Here is a 26,321-nt window from a genome sequence, read left to right as displayed (position 1 = left end):
TCAATGTTGCCCTTCGCCTGAGGTGTGGTGACCCTCAGGTTAAATCACCACCAGTCACCTCTCCCCCTCAAAGGGGGGAGCAACCTATGGTCATCTGGGACCGTGGCGACTTGACCTTACACTCAAGAAAGACTTTTGTTGTTGGCAGCCAGCCTATTGACATACAGTGCGTTCAGGTCCATGGATCCCTGAGAGGGCAACACAGGTGGATAAGGTGGTCAAGAAGGCATATGGGGCATCGAGTATAAAAGTTGGCAAGTTATATTACAGCTGTATAAAACTTTAGTTAGGCCGCATTTGAAATATTGTGTGAGTTCTGGTCATCAACCCATCAGAAGAACGTGGATGCTTTGGAGAGGGCACAAAGAAAGTTTACCAGGATGTTGCCTGCTCTGGAGGGATTAGCTATAAGGAGAGGCTGGATAAACTCGGATTGTTTTCACTGGAAAGACAGAGGCAGAGGGGCGACCTGAAAGAAGTGTACAAAATTATGAGAGGCTTAGACAGATAGTCAGAGACTTTCCCCCAAGGTGGAAGGTGTGGTGGACCTCAGTTGTGCCTTTGTCCTATATGGACCACCGTTGTGTGTGTTTGTCATACCTGGACACATCCCCTTCCAGTTGTGAATAAAAGCCTACACTTATATTGGCATATCGGTAGTCTTTCGCCTTATTGATAGCGCATCAGAAGGATCAACAACAAGAGGGCACAGGTTCAAGGTGAGAGGTGGTAAGTTTTGAGGAGACGTACTGGGAAAGTTTTTCACACAGAGGGTGGTGGGTGCCTGGAATGCACTTCCAGTGAAGGCGGTGGAAGCAGGCACATTAGCAACGTTCGAGGTTTATCTTGATAGATACATGAACGGGAGGCGAACGGAGGGATAGAAACTGTGCATTGGTGCAGGCTTGGTGGGCCGAAGGGCCTGTTCCTGTGCTGCATTGTTCTTTGTTCTTTGTATTGCTGTTGGGATTGAGGAGGTGAGAAGTGTGGACTAGTCGCAAGGTGATCATCAGTGATTGCTGATAGTGCTGTGACATCCTTGAGAATTGGCAGCAGGTCAGGCCCAATGATTAATCGCAGACCCTTATTAACCACAGCCCACTGGATCCCCCAGCATGATTGAAATCCTGATCTCTTCATAATGAGCTGAGTCTTTCTGTAGCAGGGAGCCCATCAATTGTGACTGTGTTGTGTCCCATCAACTGAATTCATTACTGTTAATGAGTCAGAGAAATTATTCCGAATGCATTAATGAGTTTCTATTACTTTTGCCCTTTTATAACCTTCTAATTCACTCTCTTTAATTATGCTCAGGTGTACTGGCGGACATCCAGAGACACTTTGGAGTGAGCGACAGCAAGTCCGGATTGTTGCCCACAGGTCAGTGACTAGCTGCTAACCGCTTTAGCTTCGACAACACGAGCTTTCACCTTCACCCCAGCAGTGACTGGCTGAGTCCTGTGGCTGCGAAGTGACTTGCGATGCACTGTGCTTAACTAACTGAATGTGATTGTGGACTAGGCTGGGTTAAGATTAGAATTCCAGGTGGGAATTTGAGTGAGAATGGAACCTGCAGCGTAGGAGCTGTAATGGGGATGGAGCGGAAGTGGGTGGGTTTATCACCATGGACATTGCGAGAGACTGATCACCATCGTGAAGACTGAGTTGTGTTTTGGGAATCTCTCTGAGTTTCCTCAATTCCCACTCAGTTGAAGGAACGTGGGAACTCGATGGTTTACTCAAACATATCACAAATTAGGCTTTCCTCTTTTTAATTCATTCAAGGCCAGCGTTTGTTGTTCATCCCTAAACACCCTTGAACTGGGTAGCTTGCTAGACCATTTCATAGAATCCCTACAGTACAGAAGGAGGCCATTCGGCCCATCGAGTCTGCACCGACCATAATCCCATCCAGGACCTATTCCCATAACTCCACACATTTACCCTGCTAATCCCCCTGACACTAAGAGGCAATTTAACATGGCCAATCAACCTAACCCGCACATCTTTGGAGTGTGGGAGGAAACCAGAGCACCCGGAGGAAACCCACGCAGACATGGGGAGAAAGTGCAAACTCCACACAGACAGTGATCGAGGCTGGAATTAAACCCGGGTCCCTGGTGCTGTGAGACAGCAGTGCTAACCACTGTGCCTCCATGCTGCCCAGTTCAGAGTCAATCGCAGAGTCAGGTGTAGGCCTGACCAGGTAACGATGGCAGATTTCCTTCCCTACAGGGACCAAATGGTCAATCGTATCACGGCCATTGTTTAATTCCAGATTTTTATTGAATTCAAATTTCACCATCTGCCATGGTGGGATTCGAACCCGGGCCCCTAGATTATTATCCTGGCTCTCTGGATTACTAGCCCAGTGACAATACCACTGCGCCACCAACCCCCAAACTCCACCCCCCCCATCCCTTTCTTCACTGTCTCTTTCCCCTCCTCATTTCTAATCCACCCCCTTCCCCAGGTGCTGTTTCTTTCCCGGATGACCCTCACTCTCTGTGTTGGGGTTGTGTGGATAATGCAAACCATTCCCAGGATCATCACCAATTCAAAAATAAAAATCAACATTCCACTCCACGCTGAAATAGTGAGAGAAAATCAAATAATCATGAAAGGACAAAATAATCTAGCCCGAGGAGAACAGAACTGAGATTCTTTCCCCCGAGTGGTTTAAATGATTGAAAATAGGCTTGCAGATAACGGTTGGGGACAAACCTGCTCCTCTCTTTTGAAAGAAGGAGAGAATTAGTCCTTTATGCTAAGTAGCAGCTGCAATGTGCAGCTAAATCACTTCAATGCAAATAGCCCTGCGCTGGGACTTTACATCACAGGCTGAGTGTTTGTGTGAAAGTATTACTGAGGAGGAAATAAAAGGCAGGGACAGTGATTTGCAGCAGGGATCTGCAAGGAGGAAATGGGACATTAATGGAGGAAGTGAAACAGACAAGCTGAAATCAAGAGTACTGTTTGGTCTCTGAAATTAGAGAAATGGATTCCCATTCCTCACACATTTATTCTTCAGCTCTGGTTTAAATGCTGTAGGTAATGAAACCCTTGACCAGTGCAGGAGGTTCCTCAGACCATGTGGGCAGCTCCCAGGTAAAAACCCACATCCTCCCCTTCCTTGGTCAGAGTTGCAGCCCTGAACCTGGGAGGCAGCTCTCAACAACGGGATCCGTGTTGCAGCAGCCAGTTCCTACACACTAAAATACAGAGAAGGGGAGAGTGAGAGGGCAAGGGGAGTGTGGGAGGGAGGGAGAGGGAGAAGGGAGTGAGGGAGGGAGAGGGAGAAGGGAGTGAAGGAGGGAGAAGAGAGTATTGGATGGGAGAGGGATGGCAGGAGGGAGAGAGAAAGGGGAGCTAAGGGAAAGGTGAGGGAGAGCAAAGGAGGGGTGAGAGGGTGAGGGGAAACCAGAAAGGAGACAGGAGGGAAAAAGGGAGGAGCCGTGTAGATGTACACAGTGGGTTGGGTGCGTATAAGCAGATGAGGCTTGGTCAAAAGGGAATCAGTAATGACTCCTATCTCCTACTTCGTATCTGCAAATGACCATTCTATTCATAGAATCATAGAATCCCTACAGGGCAGAAGGAGGCCATTCGGCCCATGACTCTCTGACAGAACATCCCACCAGGCCCTTTCCCGGAACCCCAATATTTGCCCCGCTAATCCTCCTCACCTATATATCTTGCTATGTACTTTATTGTCATTACAACCTCACCAGAACCCCACAATTCAACCAGCTAGGTACAGGTTTCCTGCATGTTACATAAAAAATAGGAGCTGGAATAGGGCATTCAGCCTCTTGAATCTAGTCCGCCATTCAACTCAATCATGGCTGATCTCATCCTGGCCTCATGTCCACCTTCTGCCCTCTCCATAGCCCTTCATCCTTCAACTAATTAATAACCTGTCTACTCAGAACTGCTCTGGCCATTCCGTGCTGGGCGGAGGGAGTTCTCCTTGTGCACAAATAATTAAAGACCTTGCATTGTGTGCGTGGTGTCCAGCGCTGTTTGTGTAAAGAGTCGACTGAGTACCTTTAGATTGCTGTTACCCAGAGAACTCTAACACTATCTCCTCAAATCTGTTTAGTGTTTATTGTTACACTCTTTGAAGAGGTTTATTACATTATTGCAGAGACTGATGACTTTTATAAAATAAAATAATTTCAAACTTCCAGTTGATTGCTGAAAAGATGACGGGGCGATTCTCTCATCCCACTGCGCTGCTGTTTTAGCACAGCGGGCCGGGAGACTCTATCAGCGGCCAATCTGCGTTGGGCGTCTGGGCCTCTGTGCTTCCCTCACTACTGGATTTCCAGAAATCGGCGCAGCACAGTGGTTAGCACTGCTTCCTCACAGTTCCAGGGACCTGAGTCTGATTCCCAGCTTGGGTCACTGTCTGTGTGGAGTTTGCACATTCTCCCCCTGTCTGCGTGGGTTTCCTCCGGGTGCTCCGGTTTTCTCCCACAATCTGAAAGACGTGCTGGTTAGGGTGCATTGACCATGCTAAATTCTCCCTCAATGTACCCAAACAGGTGCCGGAGTGTGGCAACTAGGGGAATTTCACAGTAACTTCTTTGCAGTGTTAATGTAAACCTACTTGTGACTAATAAATAAACTTTAACTTTTATATCCGAAAACGTAATGATCTTATATAATGGTAAGAGGTTTGACTCGAAGTCAGAAACTATTCTTCTTGAAGTCACCATTTCTTGACAGCATTTCACTGCCCTTACACAAAGACAGCAGCTCAGTCTGTGGGAGGTGTTACGTCAGGATCTCATCGACCTCAGTTGGCTCTCATCCCTCCCACAAACTCCCTCGACAGTCTTTCTCTTGCTGAGAATGATGGATGTGCTGAGGCCGGAGTGTCAGTTTTTAATTTTGTTACAGGTGCGGCTTGACTAATTCCACCGAAACACATTGGAGGTTCACTACTGCCCTGACAGACAGATCAATGTTTGCAAGCCTATTAGTGAAGGAACTTCTAAACGAGCTGTCTGCGTATCTCTTGGCAGAAGCTGATGTATAATATATATTTAAAAAGCAGCTCCTACGTGCAAAATTATACCCGCAATAATCCTGTTGTTTAGCTGGCTGAGAGCGAGTGTGCTCCCAGTGCAAGCACTGGATGATATTATTGGTGTGTGGATTTGTTTGTGGTGCTGACAGGGTTGTGTTGGATCCCACTGGACTTGCAACACAGTTGGATGTGCGGGGAGTATTTTTTTTACATAATAGTCTTTTAAAACTCGGAATCTTGCGTTGCAGCAGAGTCTGTGCAAGAAATGTGTCGCTGCCTGCTGATTCTAGCTCAGTGCTGAGGTTCCTTCAATTCTGCAGAACTCATAGAATCCCTACAGTGCAGGAAGAGGCCATTCGGCCCATCGAGTCTGCACCAGCTCTCTGAAAGATCATCCCACACCGGCCCTTCCCTCTGCCCTATCCCCAAAACGCCACGTATTTACCCCGCTAATCCCCCTAAACTATACATCTTGGGACACTAAGGGGTAATTTAGCACGGCCAATCCACCTAATGAGGCCAGAATTGAACCTGGGTCCCTGATGCTATGAGGCAGCAGTCCTAACCACTGTGCCACCATGTCGCCCTAATTGGATAATTACACTGAAGCTGATTGTTGCCATGTGTCATGTAGGATCGCCAAGGTTGGTTGGATTTTTCCAGAAGATTTCATCATCTGACCAGAAGTCACCTGGGATACAAGATTGATTTATTTCTGTGTGATGTCACCTGTTTTACATTCTTGACCAAAAGTCAAAATGATCCCCACCTGAGGGACTAAAGTTTTCCTGTTACGTTCTGCGGCTGTGACGTGCAATATACAACAAATTACATTTATATGGCACCTTTTTAACATGGTGAAACATCTTCAATGACCTTGTAATCTTACAATGACTGTTATTAACCTTTGATCCCTGAGGAAGGTTACTTTAATGAGGAGCTGTTGTGAGGGTGAGATTTTGACCCTGATGGATAGCTCACCGATTATCCTTCGATTTGACGGGGGCTGTAGATCCTGTATTAAGTTACTCAGCTTTACATTAGGGTTCCAATCCCTGCCTGTTGCAGAATCTAACGGTTAGTGTGTGCGGTGTGGTGACAGGCTGGTTCACTCACTGGTGCAGCGTTCAATACCAATAGTCCTGGGTTACAACCCTACAGGCAGCATGGTGAGGCCGCAGAAATATAAACCGGAGATTGTATGATTGAAGAATCCTCCAAATGTCTGAATGAGCTGTGGTTTGGTTGGAGTTTTCAGCAGATTTACAGGAGGGGGCCTCACTTTCTATGATTAAGTTAATCCCTTTGAATTGTTAGATTTTCTAACGTGCACAGAGCCATGTGACCCTTTCGATTGGGGCGAGTATCAGTGCAGAGTTGCTGACGGTCCAGTTATCAGGCAGAGAGAGGGAATCGAGGCCTGGCCTGGGAGCCTGGGGCCTGCTTACTCACTCTTGTCCACAGGCAGAGTCATAGAATGATAGAATCCCCACTGTGCAGAAAGAGGCCATTCTGCCCATCAAGTCAGCGCTGACTGTCCGAAAGAGCCAACTCCCCTATCCCCCTAACCCCGCGCATTTACCATGGCTAATCCCCCTAACCTACACATCTTTGGACCATGGGTGCACCCGGAGGAAATCCACGCAGACATGGGGAGAACGTGCAGATGTCGCACAGTCAAGGCCGAAATTGAACCCAGGTCCCTGGCATTGTTTCTTAAAGACTGGATTAGTTGTAAGTATTCGCATTCCAACCATTATTCATGTAAATTGAGTCTGTGTCTTATAAGTTCTGTTTGTGAACAGAATTCCCACTCACCTGAAGAAGGGGCTCAGAGCCTCGAAAGCTTGTGTGGCTTTTGCTACCAAATAAACCTGTTGGACTTTAACCTGGTGTTGTTAAACTTCTTACTGTGTTTACCCCAGTCCAACGCCGGCATCTCCACATTGTGAGGCAGCAGTGCTAACCACTGTGCCACAGTGCCGCATTATATTAAAACGATGCCTCTTGACCATAGCATCTCTCTAGCCTGCTCTGCCCTTTCACCTGACTACAGGCTGCATTTACCCAGAGAAACAGAAGCTCGATGAAGCAGCTTTGAACAAGCAGGGGCCTGCTCTGCACCTGACCTGGTCAAGAAATAAATTGGCCAGACTGGGAGGACTTGCTTTGTAAAGAAGACCGTTTCAAGTGCGCCTCTTTAATAATACACAGTACTCGGTAGAGATCTCTCTCTATTTCTCTCTCTCTGGTCTTCAGCCTGACCTTGACAACATTGTGCCTGGAAGATTACCAATGAAGCGACAAACCACAGGAATGCTGTGATACAAGTAGAACTGGGCTAGAAAGGCAATGAAAGAAATCTAGAAGTGCTCATGGTGAGGGGGGTAGTGCTGTGGTTGGTGGGGTGTTAAGGAGGTTTAGCAGAGTCAATGCTTGGAGCCCACCTCCTCGAATGTGCATGAGTTACTGCACATTAAAATGGAATGCAAATTTGTCAACACAAAGTGGGAAGATCAGTCGGATGTATTCAAATTATTCCAGATTGATGCCATTGGCAGGCAACCAGCAAATATACTTTGATGATGAATTGAAGAGAGAACGCACCCCACAATTATGCAGTAGATGGAACTGGGATTGGGAGCGAATTCCCCACCCCCACAACCACTCCCCCAGCCCCTACCCCGGGGCTGGGAGAAGATTCTTAATTTTCAGTTTATGGACAATGAAGCAAATAGGACCATGGAAATTGATTCTGATTGGCGGGGCTTTGATGGCGACTAGTGAGATATTGAGCCTGATTGATGGAGGAGCAGTTTCCAATCAGGTATTTCTTCCCTGAGACTCAGAAAGGCTGTTAAAGACGGGCTTCAACACGTCATAATCATCTCACCTATTTCCTGCCAATTGTTTAGTCTTGCACTAATGAGCGTATGTTCCTTTGTCCCAAGAAACAGGAACTATGTGGAAAATGCAGAAAGATATTGTGAATGGGAAGGGGAGTGTTGGATGGAAAGATCTTGTTTCATTTCCTTACTCATATTCTCCACTACTGAATTGAAATCCTCAAATGTTTCACCTTGCTTTCGGTGAACCCGGCATAGAAAACCCCTCTGCATCTCCCTTGTCCAGCTCTGATACCATCGTGGTATCTCACTGATCCGCCATTACTAATCACACCTTGTGATAGAAAGTCTTGTTAGTACTCCCCATCTGTGGCCTCCCCACCCCATTTACGCCAAGCCTTCAACCTCCGCATCCTACCTCTCTAGAACTCAATCAGTAAATCCTTCTGCCCCCCAATCGGTCAATTAAAAGATTTTCTTGCATTTATTTAGCACCCTCCCTGACTTCAGGATGTCCCAAGCCATGTTGCAGCCAATTTCTGAAATATGGCTGCTGCTGTGATGCAGGAAATTCAGAAGCCAATTTGTGCACAGCAAGCTCCCACAAAGCAGAATGAAATAGACGATGCGGTAATCTCCTTTAGTGAATGCTAGTTGAGGGATAACTTTTGACCAGGACACCAGAAAAACTATCATTCAAATAATGTCATGGGAGCGTTCACATTAACTTGAGAGGATGGGGCCTAAGTTTTTCTCATTCAAAAGCCAGCTGGCAAAAGGGAGGGAAGGAGAATGGATACGGGAGCAGGGTGGTAAACGTCATTTGGGCTATATGTTTTGTGTTGGGGTGCGAGGTTGGTGGTGAAGGGTAAATGCTGGCAGAGATGGTTGTGGGCTGAATGGCTTGTCTCTGATTTCGATGTAGTTTGAAAATCTTCTCAATGGCCGGCTTTTATATTCAGCTTCCAGTCACCTCATTGTCCGTTGCTTAATCCCTGTTTCCCCACTCCCCCAGACGCTGGGGTCTCCCAACCCCTGGATGATTTACACTTTCAAAGCAAGCTGATATAAATGCAGATTATGGTCTTTGTAATTTCACCAGAAACAAATTTTGGAACTTTCGCTGTTTTAGAAAATCATGGAGGCGTTATTTTCTTTTTTGATAAAATTACTGGCAGGAAGAGTTTGAAAGTTGTGTGTTCCAAACACGCCACAGACTGCATTGTCACCGGGCTCGCCGGCCTTCAGCTCCCTGGCTCTCTGCGGTTGCCAACTTTGCTTTGAGGTATTCCTGGAGATTTTATCACATGACCTCGTTAGCATTAATATTAATTTAAAATGTGAATCACCCGAGGTTGTGAGACACAGGGTGTAGGGGTGTGGGTGTGGGCCAAAGCAGAATGTGATACTTTGGGCTGGGTGCTGACAGAGCTGTATCAAAATGGCAGGCATAGAGAAGATTTTCAAAATACTCTGAACTCAGAGATAGACCATTCGGTCCACCCAGATCTTGCTTGCATTTACTTCTCCCTCACTTTGTACCTTGATTACACGACACTTGACTATTCCAACAGAGGCCTGGCAGGTCTCCACATTCTACCCACTGTAAACTGAAGTAATCTGAAACACCACTACTCGAATCTTAACTCGCTATAAGTGGCGAGCTTAGGGTTAGCACTGCTGCCTCACAGCGCCAGGGACCCGGGTTCGATTCCCGGCCCTGGGTCATTGTCTGTGTGGAGTCTATACGTTCTCCCTGTGTCTGCGTGGATTTCCTCCGGGTGCTCCGGTTTCCTCCCACAGTCCAAAAGATGTGTGGGTTAGGTGGATTGGCCGTGCTAAACTGACTCTTAATGTCAGGGGGACTAGCTAGGGTAAATGCGTGAGGTTACGGGGAGGGGGTCTGGGTGGGATTGTGGTTGTTGCAGACTTGATGGGCCAAATGGCCTCTTTCTGCACTGTAGGATTCTCTGATGCTCACTGTTCTACATTGGTTTCCTCAACCCCTTGATTTTAAAATTCTCATCCTTATTTTCCATGGCCTTGCACCCTCCCTGTCTCTCTAATCTCCTCCACTCTCACCTCCTGAATACATTCCCAATTACAACTGTTCCACCATTGGTGGCTGTGCCTTCAATTGCCCAGGCCCCAAACACTGGAATTCCCTCGCTACACTCTCTGCCTCGCTCGCCTCCTTTAAGTTCTCAAACCCCATGGTTTTGGTCACCTGACCTAATGGTCGGAATTTTCCGATGTAGAAACTCCCGGGTTTCCCGGCGGGGAGAACACGTGCAGAGAATGGGAAATCTCAGATTCCCTGGGGTGGCGGGGTTGACAATGTGACTCCTTTGATTCCTCACGATAGAACTGATGGGCAGCTTGGTGCCTCAGACCCATTGCCTGCCGCAAGGGCACCTCACACAGGCAAACCCACTGTCAGAAATCAGCCAATTATTAGGAGGAATGAAAAGGCACAAGTGAATTTGGAACAGCTTCTAGCTACTGCACTGTGAGTCATTCTTGGAAGGAGTTCAAATCGTCAATAAGTCTTCACCAAAAGCACTGAGCGAAGCAGTATTTGAACTGGCACAGGTAGTGCTTGTCCTTAGCGCAGCTGGAAAAGCCTTGTTGGAGGGGAATTGTAGCTCCCATCAATAAGGGGTGAGTCCTGGGCTCTGAACATACACCAATCCTACACGTAATGTCATTGTCCTTAAAAGCACTGTTCGTGAGCCAACCCAGTGACGTTCAGCTTCAGTTAAGGTGCGAGTCACTGCTTCAGATGTCAGCTTGTGTTTTTATAACCATTAACAAATCATCTCTAAGTCGGCAGGTTGTGGTTTCGAGTCTGATGCCAAAGACTCCAATATAATCCTGACCGACACTCTGGTGCAGTACTGAGGAAGTGCTGATCTATAGAGAGGCACAGTCTTCCCAATGGGATGTTAAAGTGAGATCCCGAGGCATTATTCTAAGGAGAGTAGGGGAGGTGGTTACCCCTCGTGTGCTGGCCAATATATAATCTCTCGGCCAACATCACAAAGGCAGTATCTGGGTTATTGCTGTTTGTGGGTTCTTGCTGTGCACAGATTGGTTGTTGCATTCCCAAACATTACAACAGTGACTAGACTTTAGAAATACTTCATTGGCAGTGAAGTGTTTCGGGATGCCCTGACATCATGCAAGGTGCTATATAATTGCAAATTCCTTCCAAGCTTTATTCCCAAGCCATGAAAGGGAAAACTTGGAAAATGGTGGTGACACCACAGTGAAAGCTGTGTGAAATTGTCCATTCTAGACACTGCCCCTTTAATCCTTTTCGACAGTACATGTGTTGTAGAAATGGTGGAGGAGATGGAAACTTGCTGGGGTAGTGGGACGTGACTCTCTGTTCCCCATGGTGCCGTGTGTGTCCCATCTCATCTGAACCATTATGGGTGCCATTAAGCAGAGATTAGCCACTTCTGCAGAGAGAGGAAGGAATAAATAGTCACCCTCAACCTCCTGTTGTGTTGATGCTACAGAGCAGCACTCTGGGATATCCAGGTTCTAGACTTACTGGCTTGACCAGAGAAAGAGAGTCTTTGTGGTCTTTGGAGGCCTGAGGGAGGCTCCTTCAAAAAAAAAAAAACTCTTCTGGAATCGGAGATGTAATGCCTAAACATGGTTGTAAACAACTCAGGGGAATTATTGTAGAATCTTGTTGTCATTATCTTTGAACACTTCTGTTGGATTAGTTCTGAAAATATTGCAGATGGGGTGATGGGAAGGCTGAGCGTCCAGAAACATCCAATCAGCTAACAAGGAGAGGGTTTGGTTTCCAATTGGCCAAGGGGCTGGCCAATCATTATGAGAATGGACATGCGGTGTGACCAATGGTGGGAGTTTGGGATGTGATGGTTGGTGATGAGAGATAGCGTGCGGTAAACACACCCAGATAGAATTGGCAGCCCTACTCTGGAAGGAATTGATAAAAAGAAAAGCTCATCAAGCTGAAAGTTCAGGGGAAGGCCAAAATGCCGAGTCATCCCACCATGGAAGCTGGCACAGCCCGAGTCTGGAGATTGTCCATTCCAGGAGATCTGATTACTCAAGTGACTGACAGCTTCAACCTAAGCCCAGCATGCTGCTCTTTTCAGCCCCAAGTAAGATTTGCAGCTTGTATTAGACAAATAATTAAACATACGTAACATCTCGGGATAGAACAAGAGGAATAATATTTAAGATCATGACCTGCTAGTTAGCTAAAGTGACCTTCAGTTATTATTCAGACAATTATGGTGGGGGCAGAGGGGGCCACTTTTTTTTAAAGCGCTCCTCTCAATGTTGCTGGGTGAATCTATCGTGCGCGATTATAAGGAACAGGCAGGCCTGAGGTTTGATCCTTGAATTTCTGCTGAATCAGTTATTCCCATCTGGGAGAAATGACTGAGGTGCTACACTTGGCCTCAACGCCAACAAGCTGAGAATGTGAGAGACCGGTGCCGGTTTTCATTCCGGGTGCCACCCAGGACCAATACCGGATTTGATATCCAATGGATAACACCGAGCTTTTTTTTAATCCATTTACGGGATGTGGGTGCCACTGGCTTGGCCAGCATTTATTGCCCATCCCTAATTGCCCCTTGAGAAGGTGGTCACCATGTGGAGGCAGCACGGTGGCACAGTGGTTGGCACTGCTGCCTCACAGCACCAGGGACCCGGGTTCAATTCCTGGCTTGGGTCACTGTCTGTGTGGAGTCTGCACATTCTCCCCGTGTCTGCGTGGGTTTCTTCCGGGTGCTCCGGTTTCCTCCTACAGTCTGAAAGACGTGCTGGTTATGTGCATTGGCTAAGCTAAATTCTCCCTCAGTGTACCCGAACAGGCACCGGATTGTGGCGACGAGGGGATTTTCATTGCAGTATGAATGTAAGCCTACTTGTGACACTAATACTTAAACTTTAAATAAACTTTAAATTTTGGTGGTGAGCTGCTACCTTGAACCACTGCTGTCCATGTGGGGTAGGTACACCCACAGTGCTGTTAGAGAGGGAGTTCCAGGAATTTGACCGATGGGCGCCCTCATAGCACAGGTAAGCACAGAGAGATTTGTATTTGGTGAGATCCTGGAGGTCTGTGTGATTCTAACCTCACATTTACTCATCACTTTCAGGTCATGAGGGGCAAATCGCCTTCTAAATGCGTTGTTTGTTCAGTATGCCATGCATTCCTTATTTGGGCAACACTATTCTGTCACCCCTCCAGGTGGCACCATGATGGGATCTTCCTGTTATGGAGTGACCCATTGTATAGTCCCCTCTGCGGACCCACGCGTTTGCCTCTAGCTGGGGCTTCATCAAGCTCTTGAACCTGCAGAAGCCAATACCTATCCCAGACAGCAACATTTGTATAGCACAAATAGGTAGGATACCTCAGTCGTCTCACCCACTGGCAGGATCTTCCAGTCCCATCGAAGTCAACGGACCTTTGGCTGGCTCACTGCATCCACCTGGCAGGACTGGAAAATCCTAGCCAATAAGTGGGATGAGTAAGAAATGGGTTTTTGAGGAAAGGGAAGCTGAGAGCTTTAGGGAGGGAATTCCAGAGCTTAGGATCTAGATAGTTGAAGATACAGCTGCTGACGGTGGAGTGATGGAAATGGGGGATGGGCCACAGAGGGAGGGACCCTGAGATCTCAGGGGACGGGGAGGGGGATGGGGATTACAGTAGGGAGAGGCCAGAGATAGGGAGAGGTCACATGGGGATCAGAACACAAGGGTGAGAATTTTAACTGCATTGCTCATCCACTTTTGGAGAAAGTCACTTTATCCTGACCCCCTAGGGAGGGGAGATCTACCAATCATTGTAGACCCAGCTGGAGACATCCAATTGCGACAGTGGCCCTTTAACTTGATTTGATATATTATTGTCATATGTATTAGTATATAGTGAAAAGTATTATTTCTTGCGCGCTATACAGGCAAAGATACCATTCATAGAGAAGGAAAGGAGAGGTTGCAGAATGTAGTGTTACAGTCATAGCTAGGGTGCAGAGAAAGATCAACTTAATGCGAGGTAAGTCCATTCAAAAGTCTGACAGCAGCAGGGAAGAAGCTGTTCTTGAGTCAGTTGGTACGTGACCTCAACTTTTGTATCTTTTTCCCGATGGAAGAAGGTGGAAGAGAGAATGTCCAAGGTACGTGGGGTGCTTCATTATGCTGGCTGCTTTTCCGAGGCAGCGGGAAGTGTAGACAGAGTCAATGGATGGGAGGCTGTTTTGCATGATGGACTGGGCTTCATTCACGATCCTTTGTAGTTTCTTGTGGTGTTGGGCAGAGCAGGAGCCATACCATGCTGTGATACATCCAGAAAGAATGCTTTCTATGATGCATCTGTAAAGGTTGGTGAGAGTTGTAGCTGACATGCCAAATTTCTTTAGTGTTTTGTGAAAATAGAGGTTTTGGTGGGCTTTCTTAACTATAATGTCGGCATGGGGGGACCAGGACAGGTTGTTGGTGATCTGAACACCTAGAAACTTGAAACTCTCAACCATAGCGCTCAACAAATTCACTGGCCCCCAAAACCATGAAGTTGCATGATGAAAGGCCCTGGCCGTCTCTCTCTGAGTGAGAGGTGGTGGCGATGTGGATTCATGATCAGCACCCGTAGGGAGGAAGCGACACTGGTACCCTTTTTATCTTCTCTGGAGGTGACAGGCAATACTGATACCAGTCAGGAGCTCGTGGCCTGTGTTAAATCCCCTTTTTGTAAAAATAGTCTTGGTGTTGGCAGCTCTCCAGGAAAGCTGGAGTCACTAGATGGGAGGTTGAGGATGTGTGTGTCAGTGTTAGACAGGAAAAGGGTCAGTTATTTTAAGAGTTTTGAGCCACCCATTCTCAGACACACTGATTGCTACAAATGAAATGATTGAAGGGGACATGGGGACGGGGAGGGTCGATTGGATTCAGACTACTTGCTAGTGGGGAGAGTAAACACACACATGGACAGGTTGGGACAAATGGTGGAACTTCATCTTGTAAATTGGATGTTGTGAAGCAATAGGACGGCACGGTGACACAGTGGTTAGCACTGCTGCCTCACAGTGCCAGGGACCCGGGTTCAATTCCAGCCTTGGGTGACTGTTTGCACATTCTACCCCTGCTTGCGTGAGTTTCCTCCGGATAGGGCATGGGGGTGGGCCTGGGTGAGATGCTCTGTCAGAGAGCAGGTGCAGGCTTGATGGGCTGAATGGCCTCCTTCTGCACTGTAGGGATTCAGCTATGAATAAAGTCAGATTAATGCAGCTAGTCCATTTCAGTTAGAGAGAAATCTATTTACATTATGCCAGCTATTGAATTCTACAGCTGATTGTTGAATTAGAACTGATGGAGTTTAGATTTCCAAGCAACTGGATTAATTCTTTCTAATTTGTCTCCTGCCTTTCTTGCTCTGTATACACGAATGATATACACACACACACACACATTCTCCTCATCTCTGTTCCGCTTCCTTGGTGAGCTCTGTCAGAAAGCCAAATGTTTCCAGCAATAAAGCTAATTTCCACTAGATGTTAACAGCCTTCCATTGATATTGGATTTCTTCAAACCAGTCGCCATCTTGTTACCGGCATCTTTCGATTAATTGAAGGGATTTCAGATAATTGCGGCAGTCAAATGCTTTCAACTTTGGGCACCTCACAAACCATCTCCTCTGGTGGATGTGGGCTGCACGGTGGCGCAATGGTTAGCACTACTGCCTCACAGCGCCAGGGACCCGGGTTCGATTCCCAGCTTGGGTCACTGTCTGTGCGGAGTCTGCACGTTCTTCCCGTGTCTGCGTGGGTTTCCTCCGGGTGCTCCAGTTTCCTCCCACAGTCCAAAGACGTGCTGGTTAGGTGCATTGGCCATGCTAAATTCTCCATCAGTGTACCCGGACAGGCGCCGGAGTGTGGAGACGAGGGGATTTTCATAGTAACTTCATTACAGTGTTAATATAAGCCTACTTGTGACAATAATAAATAAACTTTAACCTAATGAATCCAGGATATCTATAATTTTTATTAGTGTCACGAGGCCACAAGCGTCTCGGCCTTCAGGAGTGAAATTAGGCCGTACTCCTTCAAATAAAACTAAGAAACCTGGAACATTCTCCCCAGAAAACGGTGGGTGAATGGGGGGAGAAATGGTCAGTATGGCAATTGGGAGATTTTTAGCGAGGTTTGGGCGTTGAGAGATAGGGAGCAAATGTGAGGAGAGTAAAGGTACAGAGCAGCCATGAATGGCAGAGCAGGCTCAAGGGGCTGAATGGCCTCCCCAGTTCCTCTGTCTGGTTTAATATATTTAAAAGATTCCGTTTCAGAGGAACCCATTGGTTTGCATTTCATCCACTGATTGGTCTCGATGATAGCTGGGAAAATCAGTGCTGGATTCCAGGCACTCCTACATCACAGAGTGGTGTTCAATCAGACCCTGGCAGCCCAGCGTTCTCAGTCAGAGGGAGTTGGAATGCTCCCCAACCCATAAATTCATGCCCCTCGGAGACTAGACGCAACATGAGGGGCTAGGAATGGCCTATCTCTCATTGCGATTAGGAAGAGAGCAGTGGGATCACCCCGTGTTGTTTGAACAGGTGTGACTGTATTGTCTGCTTCTCCACCCCTAGGCGCCTCCACACAGACACCCTTCAGGCTTCTGTCAATCAAACACTGTCAGTCGGAGACCCATTCACAAACCCATTCATTGACGTGATAATCCCACAGCACAAACAATAATAGCAGCAATTAGCAAGCAGTGAGGTCAAATCTGCTGGAGGTAAGGAGGTCCCTGTCCCTGCCCGCAGACCAGAGCATTTAGCCATCCTTATTCTCAAACCCCTCTCCTTGTGAGGGGTCTCTGGCTTTGTTCATTTCCATGTTGCTGAGTTGGGGCAATACCTGTGTCCAGCTTGCAGTCAGCCAGCCCTGTTGCAGTCACTATTCACGGCAAACCTATCGCTTTGACAAATTCCAGTTTGACCTTGTCTTTTAAACCCTCCCTTCCCCTCACGGCAGTGTGCATCTCATCCAAACGCAGGCTGATCAGAATTAAGACTGTAATTAATTGTGGTTAAGTAAAGGGCACAATGACGCCAGATCAGTAGCTCAGACAGCTGGGAATCTGTTCCTGATTTCTTCCCAATTATTAAACAGCAGCTTCTTGAAACCTGAGGAGATTCCTCACTTTTAATTTCTTAAAACATTCTTTCCTTTGCTTGTCTATCTTGGAAAGAAAAGAATCGCATTTTTATAGCGCCTTTCATGGCCTCAGGATTTGCCAAAATACTTCGCTGTTTAAAGTGTGGTCACTGTTACAAAGCAGGAAACATGGCAACCCATTTGTGCACAGCAAGCTCCCACCATCCGCGACATGGTAAATGAGTGGATAGTCCATTATTGATCGAGAGGGAGAATTCTGCTCTTCTCCGAATAGTGCCTCGGGATCAACCCGAGAGGGCAGGTGGGGCTTGTCGTTAATGGCTCATCTGAAACACTTGGACAGTGCGGCACTCCCGCAGTAGTGTGCTGTCTGACATTGCAAAACTGACTTCATGACATTACCTTAATGAAGATTTCTAATTTAGCTCGCGAGAGATGCACATATAAACCCCACAATAGAGCCATAGAGGTTTACAGCATGGAAACAGGCCCTTCGGCCCAACTTGTCCATGCTGCCCTTATTTTTTTTAAAACCCCTAAACTAATCCCAATTGCCCACATTTGGCCCATATCCCTCTATACCCATCGTACCCATGTAACTATCTAAGTGCTTTTTAAAAGATAAAATTGTACCCGCCTCTACTACTACCTCTGGCAGCTTGTTCCAGACACTCACCACCCTGTGTGTGAAAAAATTGCCCCTCTGGACACTTTTGTATCTCTCCCCTCTCACCTTAAACCTATGTCCTCTAGTTCTAGACTCCCTACCTTTGGGAAAAGGTTTTGACTATCTAGCTGATCTCTGCCCCTCATTATTTTATAGGGTCTATAAATGTAAGAAAGCTGAAATATAAAGAGAAAAGATTGTCTGATGAAACTCCGGCATTCTTGAGATATTGGACGTCGCCCTGTGAAAATTGATCATCTTGCGTTTCGTGTTTTGCGGCCAACGATCACGGGTGGGATTTTCCAGCCGCGCTCGCCCAGGACCGAAAAATCCCGCCCAAGGTCAACAGAGCTTTGCATGATCCTGTCCCACCTGCTCTGATTCCCGTGGTGGGCGGGACAGGAAAATTCCACCCAACGTGTGCTGAGGTGCCGCTCCGTATAACCCTCCCCCACCCCCCCACCCCCATATCCTCCACCCCCACCCTTCCCAGAGAGTTTGTGTTGCATCCTGGAATTCCACAGTCATGTGCATTGACTGTCGCGATTCAGCTGGGCACTGGTGTTGTGCAGATGCAGCCCAGGGATCCAAGCGACGTCAAACGTTACTGGGAGATGTTTGGGTTGGAGATGAAGCTGGGTCCCAGGGGTGACCTCGGGGAGAATCTGTGCAGCATTCACACTCACTGCACCACCTGCTCTCTGAGTTGAGACACAGCAACGTCACTCCCATCACTATAACAATCACTTCAGATCCCAATCCAGCCATGGTTTCAATTCATTTGATGCAGTTGATTCTATTCACTGTTGGAAGATAGAAATCTTTTCAGTGTTGCTGTGGCTCCAGGCCCTTGAACTGAATTAATCACGAGAACAAATGTAGACTTTTACAGCCTGAGAATGGAAGGGCTGCTGTTAAAATTGATAAAAGCGCCAGTTTAATGTACCTCTGTACTTTGGGGTGATACAGTGGCGCAGTGCAGGCCCAGTGGGTCGAATGGCCTCTTTCTGCACTGTAGGGTTTCTATCATCTCCACGGGCATGAGCCCATGGGCGGCACAGTGGTTAGGACGCTGCCTCTCAGCGCCAGGGACCCGGGTTCAATTCCCGGTTTGAGTGACTGTGTGGAGTTCTCCCCGTGTCTGCGTGGGTTTCCTCCAGGTGCTCTGGTTTCCTCCCACTGTCCAAAAGACATGCTGGTTACATTGATTGGCCGCGCTAAATTTCCCCTAAGTGTCAGGGGAAATAGCAGGGTAAATACATGGTGTTACAGGGAGAGGGCCTGGGTGGGATTGTTGTCGGTTGCAGGCTCAATGGGCCGAATAGCCTCCTTTTACACTGTAGGGATTCTATGAGATTTCAGCACAGGCTAATTCTCCTGAGAGAGTGCTGCACTGCCCCAGGTGCCATCTCTCGGGTGCAACATTAAACCGAGAACCCTCCTGTCTTGTCAAGTGGATGTAAGAAATCTCACAGCTCCATTTCGATGCTGGGTTGGTGGAGAGTCTGGGGAGTGGGGGGGGGGGAGGGTCAGGGGAGTGGGCAGAGGGTCAGGGATGTGTTTCCTCGGCTAATATTTATCCCTCCAATAACATCACCAGAATCGATTATCATTGATCGCATTCTTGCTTGTGGGATCTTGCTGTGTAAACAGTTGCCTATATTACAGCAGTAGACTACGCAGCATTGGCTGTGAAGTCCTTTAAGATATCTCCAGGATGTGACGGGCACTACAAAGTCCTTTTGTTGTTCTCTCGGGCCTAATCAATTCTCCCCGCTTTCCACGATGCCAACTTCCTCATTTTATTCATTACACCACCTGCCTTGGGTAGATCACACCTCTGTACTTTTCACTGCTTGCTCTAAATACTCTTTCCGCTGTTTTGTCGGTGTTTTCACTGATGCCTTAGCCCAGTGCTGACAGCATAGGTCAGGGCGCCATAGTTAAAGGGGAGCTGGATAGTTGGCATTCTCCCTGCTGCCTTTGGCCAGCCACTGTCCCTTCTCTACCCCCGCTAACCCTGCCTTGGTCACCCTCCACGCAACCTGCACCCCCAACACACGGTCTGAAGCACAGGCCGGCATTTACAGACACTCCCTAAGCAGGACAGTGCAGCGATAAGTCACCGGTAATCAGGGAAGGAGCCAACCTCACAGGGTGCACAGCACTTCTGTGCAGTTTGTTTATTTTTATTTATTTACTTATTAGTGTCACAAGTAGGCTACATTAACAGTGCAATGAAGTTACCGTGAAAATCCCCCTAGTCTCCACACTCCGGCGCCTGTTCGGGTACACTGAGGGAGAATTTAGCATGGCCAATGCACCTAACCAGCACGTCTTTCAGACTGTGGGAGGAAACCCATGCAGACATGGGGAGAATGTGCAAACTCCACACAGACAGTGACCCGAGGCCGGAATTGAACCCGGGTCCCTGGTGCTGTAAAAGTGAGGAATTTAAGGGGAGCTTAGTTTGGAGAGGGAGTTTAATACTGGCGAGTTGTCCTTTTAATGAGCGTGCATGACATGCAAATTGTTAATCAGGGGCCTCTGCCGGCCTTTCAAGCCCTGGCAACATAACTGCTAAAGCTCATCCCACCATCGGAAAACTGGTTCTTGGCCTTCCGACAAATTAATTTTCCTCCCCCCCCCCCCCCACCCCTCCCCCAGCTCCCCGCCCCACCTCAGCTTCCTGCTGCGGGCCAGTCTGGAAGATTCCGCCCCGTACTAGTAAAAGTTTCCAACAAAGGTGGTTGAAGCTTTGTCTCCTGGAGGGATTTGGCTCTGCTTTAAAACTCACAGCATCAAGAAGGACGTTTTCCTGAATTCCTAATCTCCGCCTCATTGGGCCATGAAGAGGGTGACCCCAGATCTGGGCGACAAGGTGTCCAACATGGTTGAGTAGGGGGGGGGGTGGGAGGGAGGGAGAATGGGAGGAAGTAGGGGGCAGGGGGGGGGAGGGGGGGGGAGGGCATGGGGAGAATGGGAGGGTGAACTTTCCAAAGCCTTTGTTGAGTTTTGTGGTAAGAAATAACCCACCTGGATGTCCCACCCAGCACCAAACCATGGAAACAACTTAAAGGGGATGGTGGGAAGCCACCAATCAGGCTACAGTTGAGGCAATCTATACATGAGGCCTATTGCAAAATTGCATAAAATAAAAAAAGCTCCGTTTTATTTGATTTGATTGCGATGCAGTGAAAAGCATTGTTTCTTGCAAGCTATACAGATAAAGCAAACGTTCATAGAGACCATAGGAGAGAAGGAAAGGAGAGTGTGCAGGATATAGTGTTGCAGTTACAGGTAGGGTGAAGAGAAAGATCAGCTTAACATATGATAGGACCATTCAAAAGTCTGATGGCTGCAGGGAAGAAGCTGTTCTTGAGTCGGTTGGTACGTGTCCTCAGACTTTTGTATCTTTTTCCCAATGGAAGAAGGCGTGGGGTGCTTGATTATGCTGGCTGCTTTGCCGAGGCAGTGGGAAGTGTAGACAGAGTCAATGGATGGGAGGCTGGTTTGCATGATGGATTGGGCTTCATTCACGACCCTTTGTAGTTTCTTGCGGTCTTGGTCAGAGCAGGAGCCATACCAAGCTGTGATATATCCAATGTAAGGAGTCTAACAACACCAGGTTAAAGTCCAACAGGTTTATTTGGTAGCAAATGCCACTAGCTTTCAGAGCGCTGCTCCTTCGTCAGGTGAGTGGGACTTCTCCCACCCACCTGACGAACTCCCACTCACCTGACAAAGGAGCAGCGTTCCGAAAGCTAGTGGCATTTGAATCATAGAATCATAGAAACCCTACAGTGCAGAAGGAGGCCATTCGGCCCATCGAGTCTGCACCGACCACAATCCCACCCAGGCCCTACCCCTACATATTTTACCCGCTAATCCCTCTAACCTACGCATCCCAGGACACTAAGGGGCAATTTAACATGGCCAATCAACTACCAAATAAACCTGTTGGACTTTAACCTGGTGTTGTTAGACTCCTTACTGTGTTTAGCCCAGTCCAACGCCAGCATCTCCACATCATATATCCAATGTGGCAGCCCAAATGTATTCACGGAATAAACAATAATAGATTGATGATAGAACACTTAAAGTTTCACATTTAGTGTTATGTTGACACACAGCCGACACATTCCAGTAAAAAAGGATGTTAGTTGTCCTCAGAAAATGCTTGACATTTAGTCAGGAATAATGGCTACATCCTCCACCTCTTGGCCTTAGGGATTTCTACTTCCTGAAACATTGCTGGAATCTGGCCTGGCTTGGGAAGGATCCGCTCACAAGCAAGTTTGACAAAGTTAGCACTCGTGTGGATTCCCTCTTTCCCCTTCCCCCACCACACCCACCCTCGCTCTCCCCTTCTAGAATGTTCCTCAGGTTGGTTGGTGACATCACTTGTTTGAACAGGAAGGTGGAGTTTCTTCACTGTCAACGCCACAGGCGAGTTGTTCCTGCCCTCAGGCAGAATGAATGACATCGAGAGGCTCGTTCCCATCAGTGTGACAGCCAGCAGACCAGAGAGCAGGTCACTGCCAACTTTTAATAAATCATCGCCAGGGAGGAGGAGTGCCAGGCTGCCTTATGCAGTGCTGCAGCGGGCAAACTGCCAACAGGGGCTCACACTGCCCGACCTGCTGTGATCAAACGCTTCAGGTGAATGTTCCCACACATCGAGCAAGGGCACATCAGTGCTGTGAGGTGCACAGCACCTTTCCCCTCCCCTCCCCATGTCCCAAACTGCTTCACAGACAACAAAGGAATTCAGACGTATACTGTTCTGATGTACAGAATGTGACGGCAAATTGGTGCACAGCAAGATCTCACAAATTACAAGATAATAAATAATCAGGTTGTCTTTTTATTTACAGTGAGTATCACGTTGTGGGATAAATATTGGCAGGACACGGGATAAATTCCCTTCTTTTCTTCCAAAAAGGTTGGACAGTCTCGGCTTGTATCTGCCGGAGTTTAGAAGAGTAAGATTGATTGAAACCTTTTAAAATCCTGAGTGTTATTGTCAGGGTGGATGTGGAGAGGATCTTTCCTCTTGTGGGAAAATCAGGAACTAGGGGTCACGGATTAAAAATAAGGGGTCGCCTATTTAAGAGAGAGATGAGGAGGAATTCTTTCAGAGGGTTGTGAGTCTGGAACTCTCTTCCTTGGAAGGCGTTGGAAGCAGAGTCTTTGGGCAGAATTTTACAGCCCTGTCTTGGCTGGGGCTTCGACAGGACTGGAAAGTTCCGCTGGCGGGCGAGGCTGTAAAATTCTGCACAATGAACATTTTGAAGGAGAGCTAGATTCGGGATAAACAAAGAGGGTGAGAGGTTGTCGGGGGGTCGGCAGGAATGTGGGATCAAGGTCACAAACAGATCAGCTATGATCTCATTGAATGGGGGAGCAAGCCCGACGGGCCAAGTGGGCCCACTCCTGCTCCTAAGTTGTACGTTCGCAATGGTGTCACGGGATCTTTTACTTTTGAGAGGGCAGCCAGTTTAGTGTCTCTCCTGAAGGACTGTACCTTCGACACTGCAGCACTCCCTCAGCAGTCAGCCTAGGTGCCCAGGTCTCTGGAGTGGGATCTGAACCAACAAGCAATGCTGACACTGGGACGATGGGATTGCAGTAAATTGCTAACCAATTAAATTCTAATCATTTTGTTGGGCGTTTTATTTTAATTTTAAAATTAGCAGCCTGAAGTCACAGCAAAATTAAATCACTGCCCAACCATTTGTTCTGAAAAATATTCCTTGTTGCTTTGTGAGGGAACAGGGGCGTAAAACTCTTCCAACATGGACATCCTTACAGATTCCTCACAGGGTGCTGTGTCTGTGAAGCCATGGCTCGCACAGTGTGTGTTCAGGTTAAGCTAACCTGGGCTGGGGGCGGGTGCCGGGGGGGAGGGGGGGGGGTGCGGGATGGGGTGCAATCCCAACATTTGGCTGGGCTGACTCTGCAGGAATGGGCAGCAGCTCGGGAACTGGGGAATGGCAAGGGCTAGCCTGTAGGCCAAGCCGGCAACTTCACAGGCCTAACCTGGAGGCCCCTTAACACAGGCGATAGAGATCTTTGGGAGTGAAATGGAGGCATCATGTAGGCTGACCTCTGCATGAGTAGGGCAGAGGCCGTGGGTCTTCAGGACCCAATCTCTCAAGCCCCTCTCCTTCTGGGTCAATTAATCTTTATACTTTTGGGAAAGTACTGTTGCATTGTGGCAATGCCTGTTTAAACTCTTATCACCCAATCTGTAAACGCACCAAACCTACTCTATTCCCCATCTTAGAGTGTTCCATAGATTTGTGACTGGACTCTTGCCCTAGATTCATAGAATAGAGTCATACAGTATCCTGCCCAGCCACCAATTGAGGTCCCTAAAGGGTAATTAATGCCCACTTAAGGCCCTCATGGGTAACAGGGATGGGGGATTTGGGTTTGCTTATGGGCACCTGGTGAGGGTCCCTCCTTCAAAGGTATTGGAAAAGGGGTGTCCCTCTGAAAGCCCAATACCCACCGGCCTCACTGCAACCTTCCACCCTGCAGCCCTCAACCCGACATCACTCACCTCGGCCTGGGTTTCTCAGTGATCCTGGGTCTCGGGTACGTGCATTACTAGCAGTGGCCACCGCCTCCCTGTTGGCACTGCTGAGCAATGCGAGGCCGGACCTTGTCCCTACTTGAGGTCCTTGATTCCAAGGAAGGTCTACAGTTGCCCAGGTAGGTGCCCGAGTAGGACTTGATGCAGTGGGTATTGCTGAAAGGAGGCGATGCTCCCCCCCCCCCCCCAACCCCCACCCCACTCAATAATGGAAACAGTTTCTCCATTCCATCTGAACCCCTCATCATTTGGAATATGTTTATTTAGTCTCCATTTAACCCTCCCTGCTGTAAGCAGAGCAAACCAGCTTCTCCAGTCGCTACAAAGGGTTGTGAATGTAGCTCAATCCATCACACAAACCAACCTCCCACCCACTTCCTGCTGCCTCGGAAAAGCAGCCAGCATAATCAAGGACCCCATGCACCCCGGACATTCTCTCTTCCACATTCTTCCATTGGGAAAAAGATACAAACGTCTGAAGTCACGTACCAACCGACTTAAGAACAGTTTCCTCCCTGCTGCCATCAGCTTTTGAATGGACCTACCTCGCACTAAGCTGATCTTTCTTACACCCTAGCTATGACTGTAACACTACATTCTGCACCCTCTCCTTCTCTATGAACAGTATGCTTTGTCTGTATAGCACGCAAGAAACAATATTTTTCACTGTATACTAATACATGTGACAATAATTAATCAAATCCAATTAACTCACCCCCGATACCATTCTACTAAATCACCACTGCAACTAATTGGCAGTAACCAGGACGCACACAGCCCGTGTGTCTATGGGAGACAGACCGGTGAATCTTAGGAATTGTGCAACCCCACAGATTCTCTAACAGATGTTCAAACGGCTGGACGGTCACAATGAGATGTTGGTCACATTTTGATTATTACTGAGCATTAGCAAATGGGCAGCGACACCGTGGTGACAGCCAGACTTTAGTTCAGTGGTTTCTGCTGTTAATCATGTTACCTTCCTGTAAACTCTTCTGGAATGCCACGAGCGAGTAAACATGGGAAGGAAACCTTGGCGAAAGTTACAGAGTGTGCTTCCTGTTTTGCACCAACACCACTGCCTCCTTATACATCAGGAGCAAGATCTGATCATTTAAACTGATGTATTTAAAGAAACATTTCTTTATCATGCCATAACAGATCCCTCCCTTCAGCTCTCTTCCAGCTCTGCTGTGCGCAGAATAATGGGCAGTTAATGGTTCAAGGCTGTGTTGCTCATGAACCAAGCAGTCACGTAGCCTGCACTGTGTATCACGTACACGCTTCCCAATCCCTCACCCTAATCTCATCCTTATTGTTTTAATTTTGAATTTAATGTTCTTCATGTAGCAATAAGTCAACATGTAGTTGATAACTGGACGTGTGATCTCGAAGTGTTCAGGTTTCCGGTTAAATTAATGGTAGTCATATTGCGAACAACACACCAGTTTGCCCTCCCCTTCAGACAGGCTTTCCGTTCTTTCCAGTCCTGGGACTATCCGATCTGGTACTGCATGCTCTCCCCACATTGTGACTCTTTCACTCAGGATGTAAGGGAAAGTTATTAGGAGACAGAGACATCACCTCCGTACAGCGGGAACAGGCCCTGGATTTTTATATAGATATTAGTCCTGTAGATTTACCGGTCTCCATTCTGTGTAAAGTACCTTGTCTTCTCTTGGCCAGGGCCTAGGTGGGATTGTTGTCAGTGAAACTCAATGGGCTGAATGGCCTTCTTCTGCAAAGTAGGATTAGGATGTCCTGAGGTCATGACAAGATGGTGGAAGAGCATCTCCTCTTCTGGTTGGCCACTTTGCAGCCCTCAATGTAGAGTTCGACAGCGTTAGATTATGACCCCCCCCTTTCTCCTCCACCTTAAACCCCCTTTTTAAAAAATATTCCAGACAGGTATTGCCTCAATGCAATTCTCCCCCTCCCCTCCCACACCGGGCCAACTGTCCTTTGTTCTTAAAGTTGCTATGTCTTGTTGCAATCTCTC

General features: G+C 47.7%; 1 protein-coding gene across 1 annotated transcript in view; it reads left to right on the top strand.

Annotated features, from left to right (window-relative positions):
* The window catches only part of spns2 (SPNS lysolipid transporter 2, sphingosine-1-phosphate), a 112,781-nt gene that overhangs the window by 28,206 nt on the left and 58,254 nt on the right, over positions 1–26,321 (top strand). The window contains exon 2 of the mRNA XM_078225169.1: positions 1,315–1,380. Within this exon, the coding sequence (XP_078081295.1) occupies positions 1,315–1,380 (66 nt within the window). The remainder of the gene's footprint in view (positions 1–1,314; positions 1,381–26,321) is intronic.

This window comes from Mustelus asterias, chromosome 12 (genome assembly GCF_964213995.1).
Source record: "Mustelus asterias chromosome 12, sMusAst1.hap1.1, whole genome shotgun sequence".
Lineage (NCBI taxonomy): Eukaryota > Metazoa > Chordata > Chondrichthyes > Carcharhiniformes > Triakidae > Mustelus > Mustelus asterias.
The sequence above is the reverse complement of the archived record's forward strand: the minus strand, read 5'-3'. Positions and strand labels throughout refer to the sequence as shown.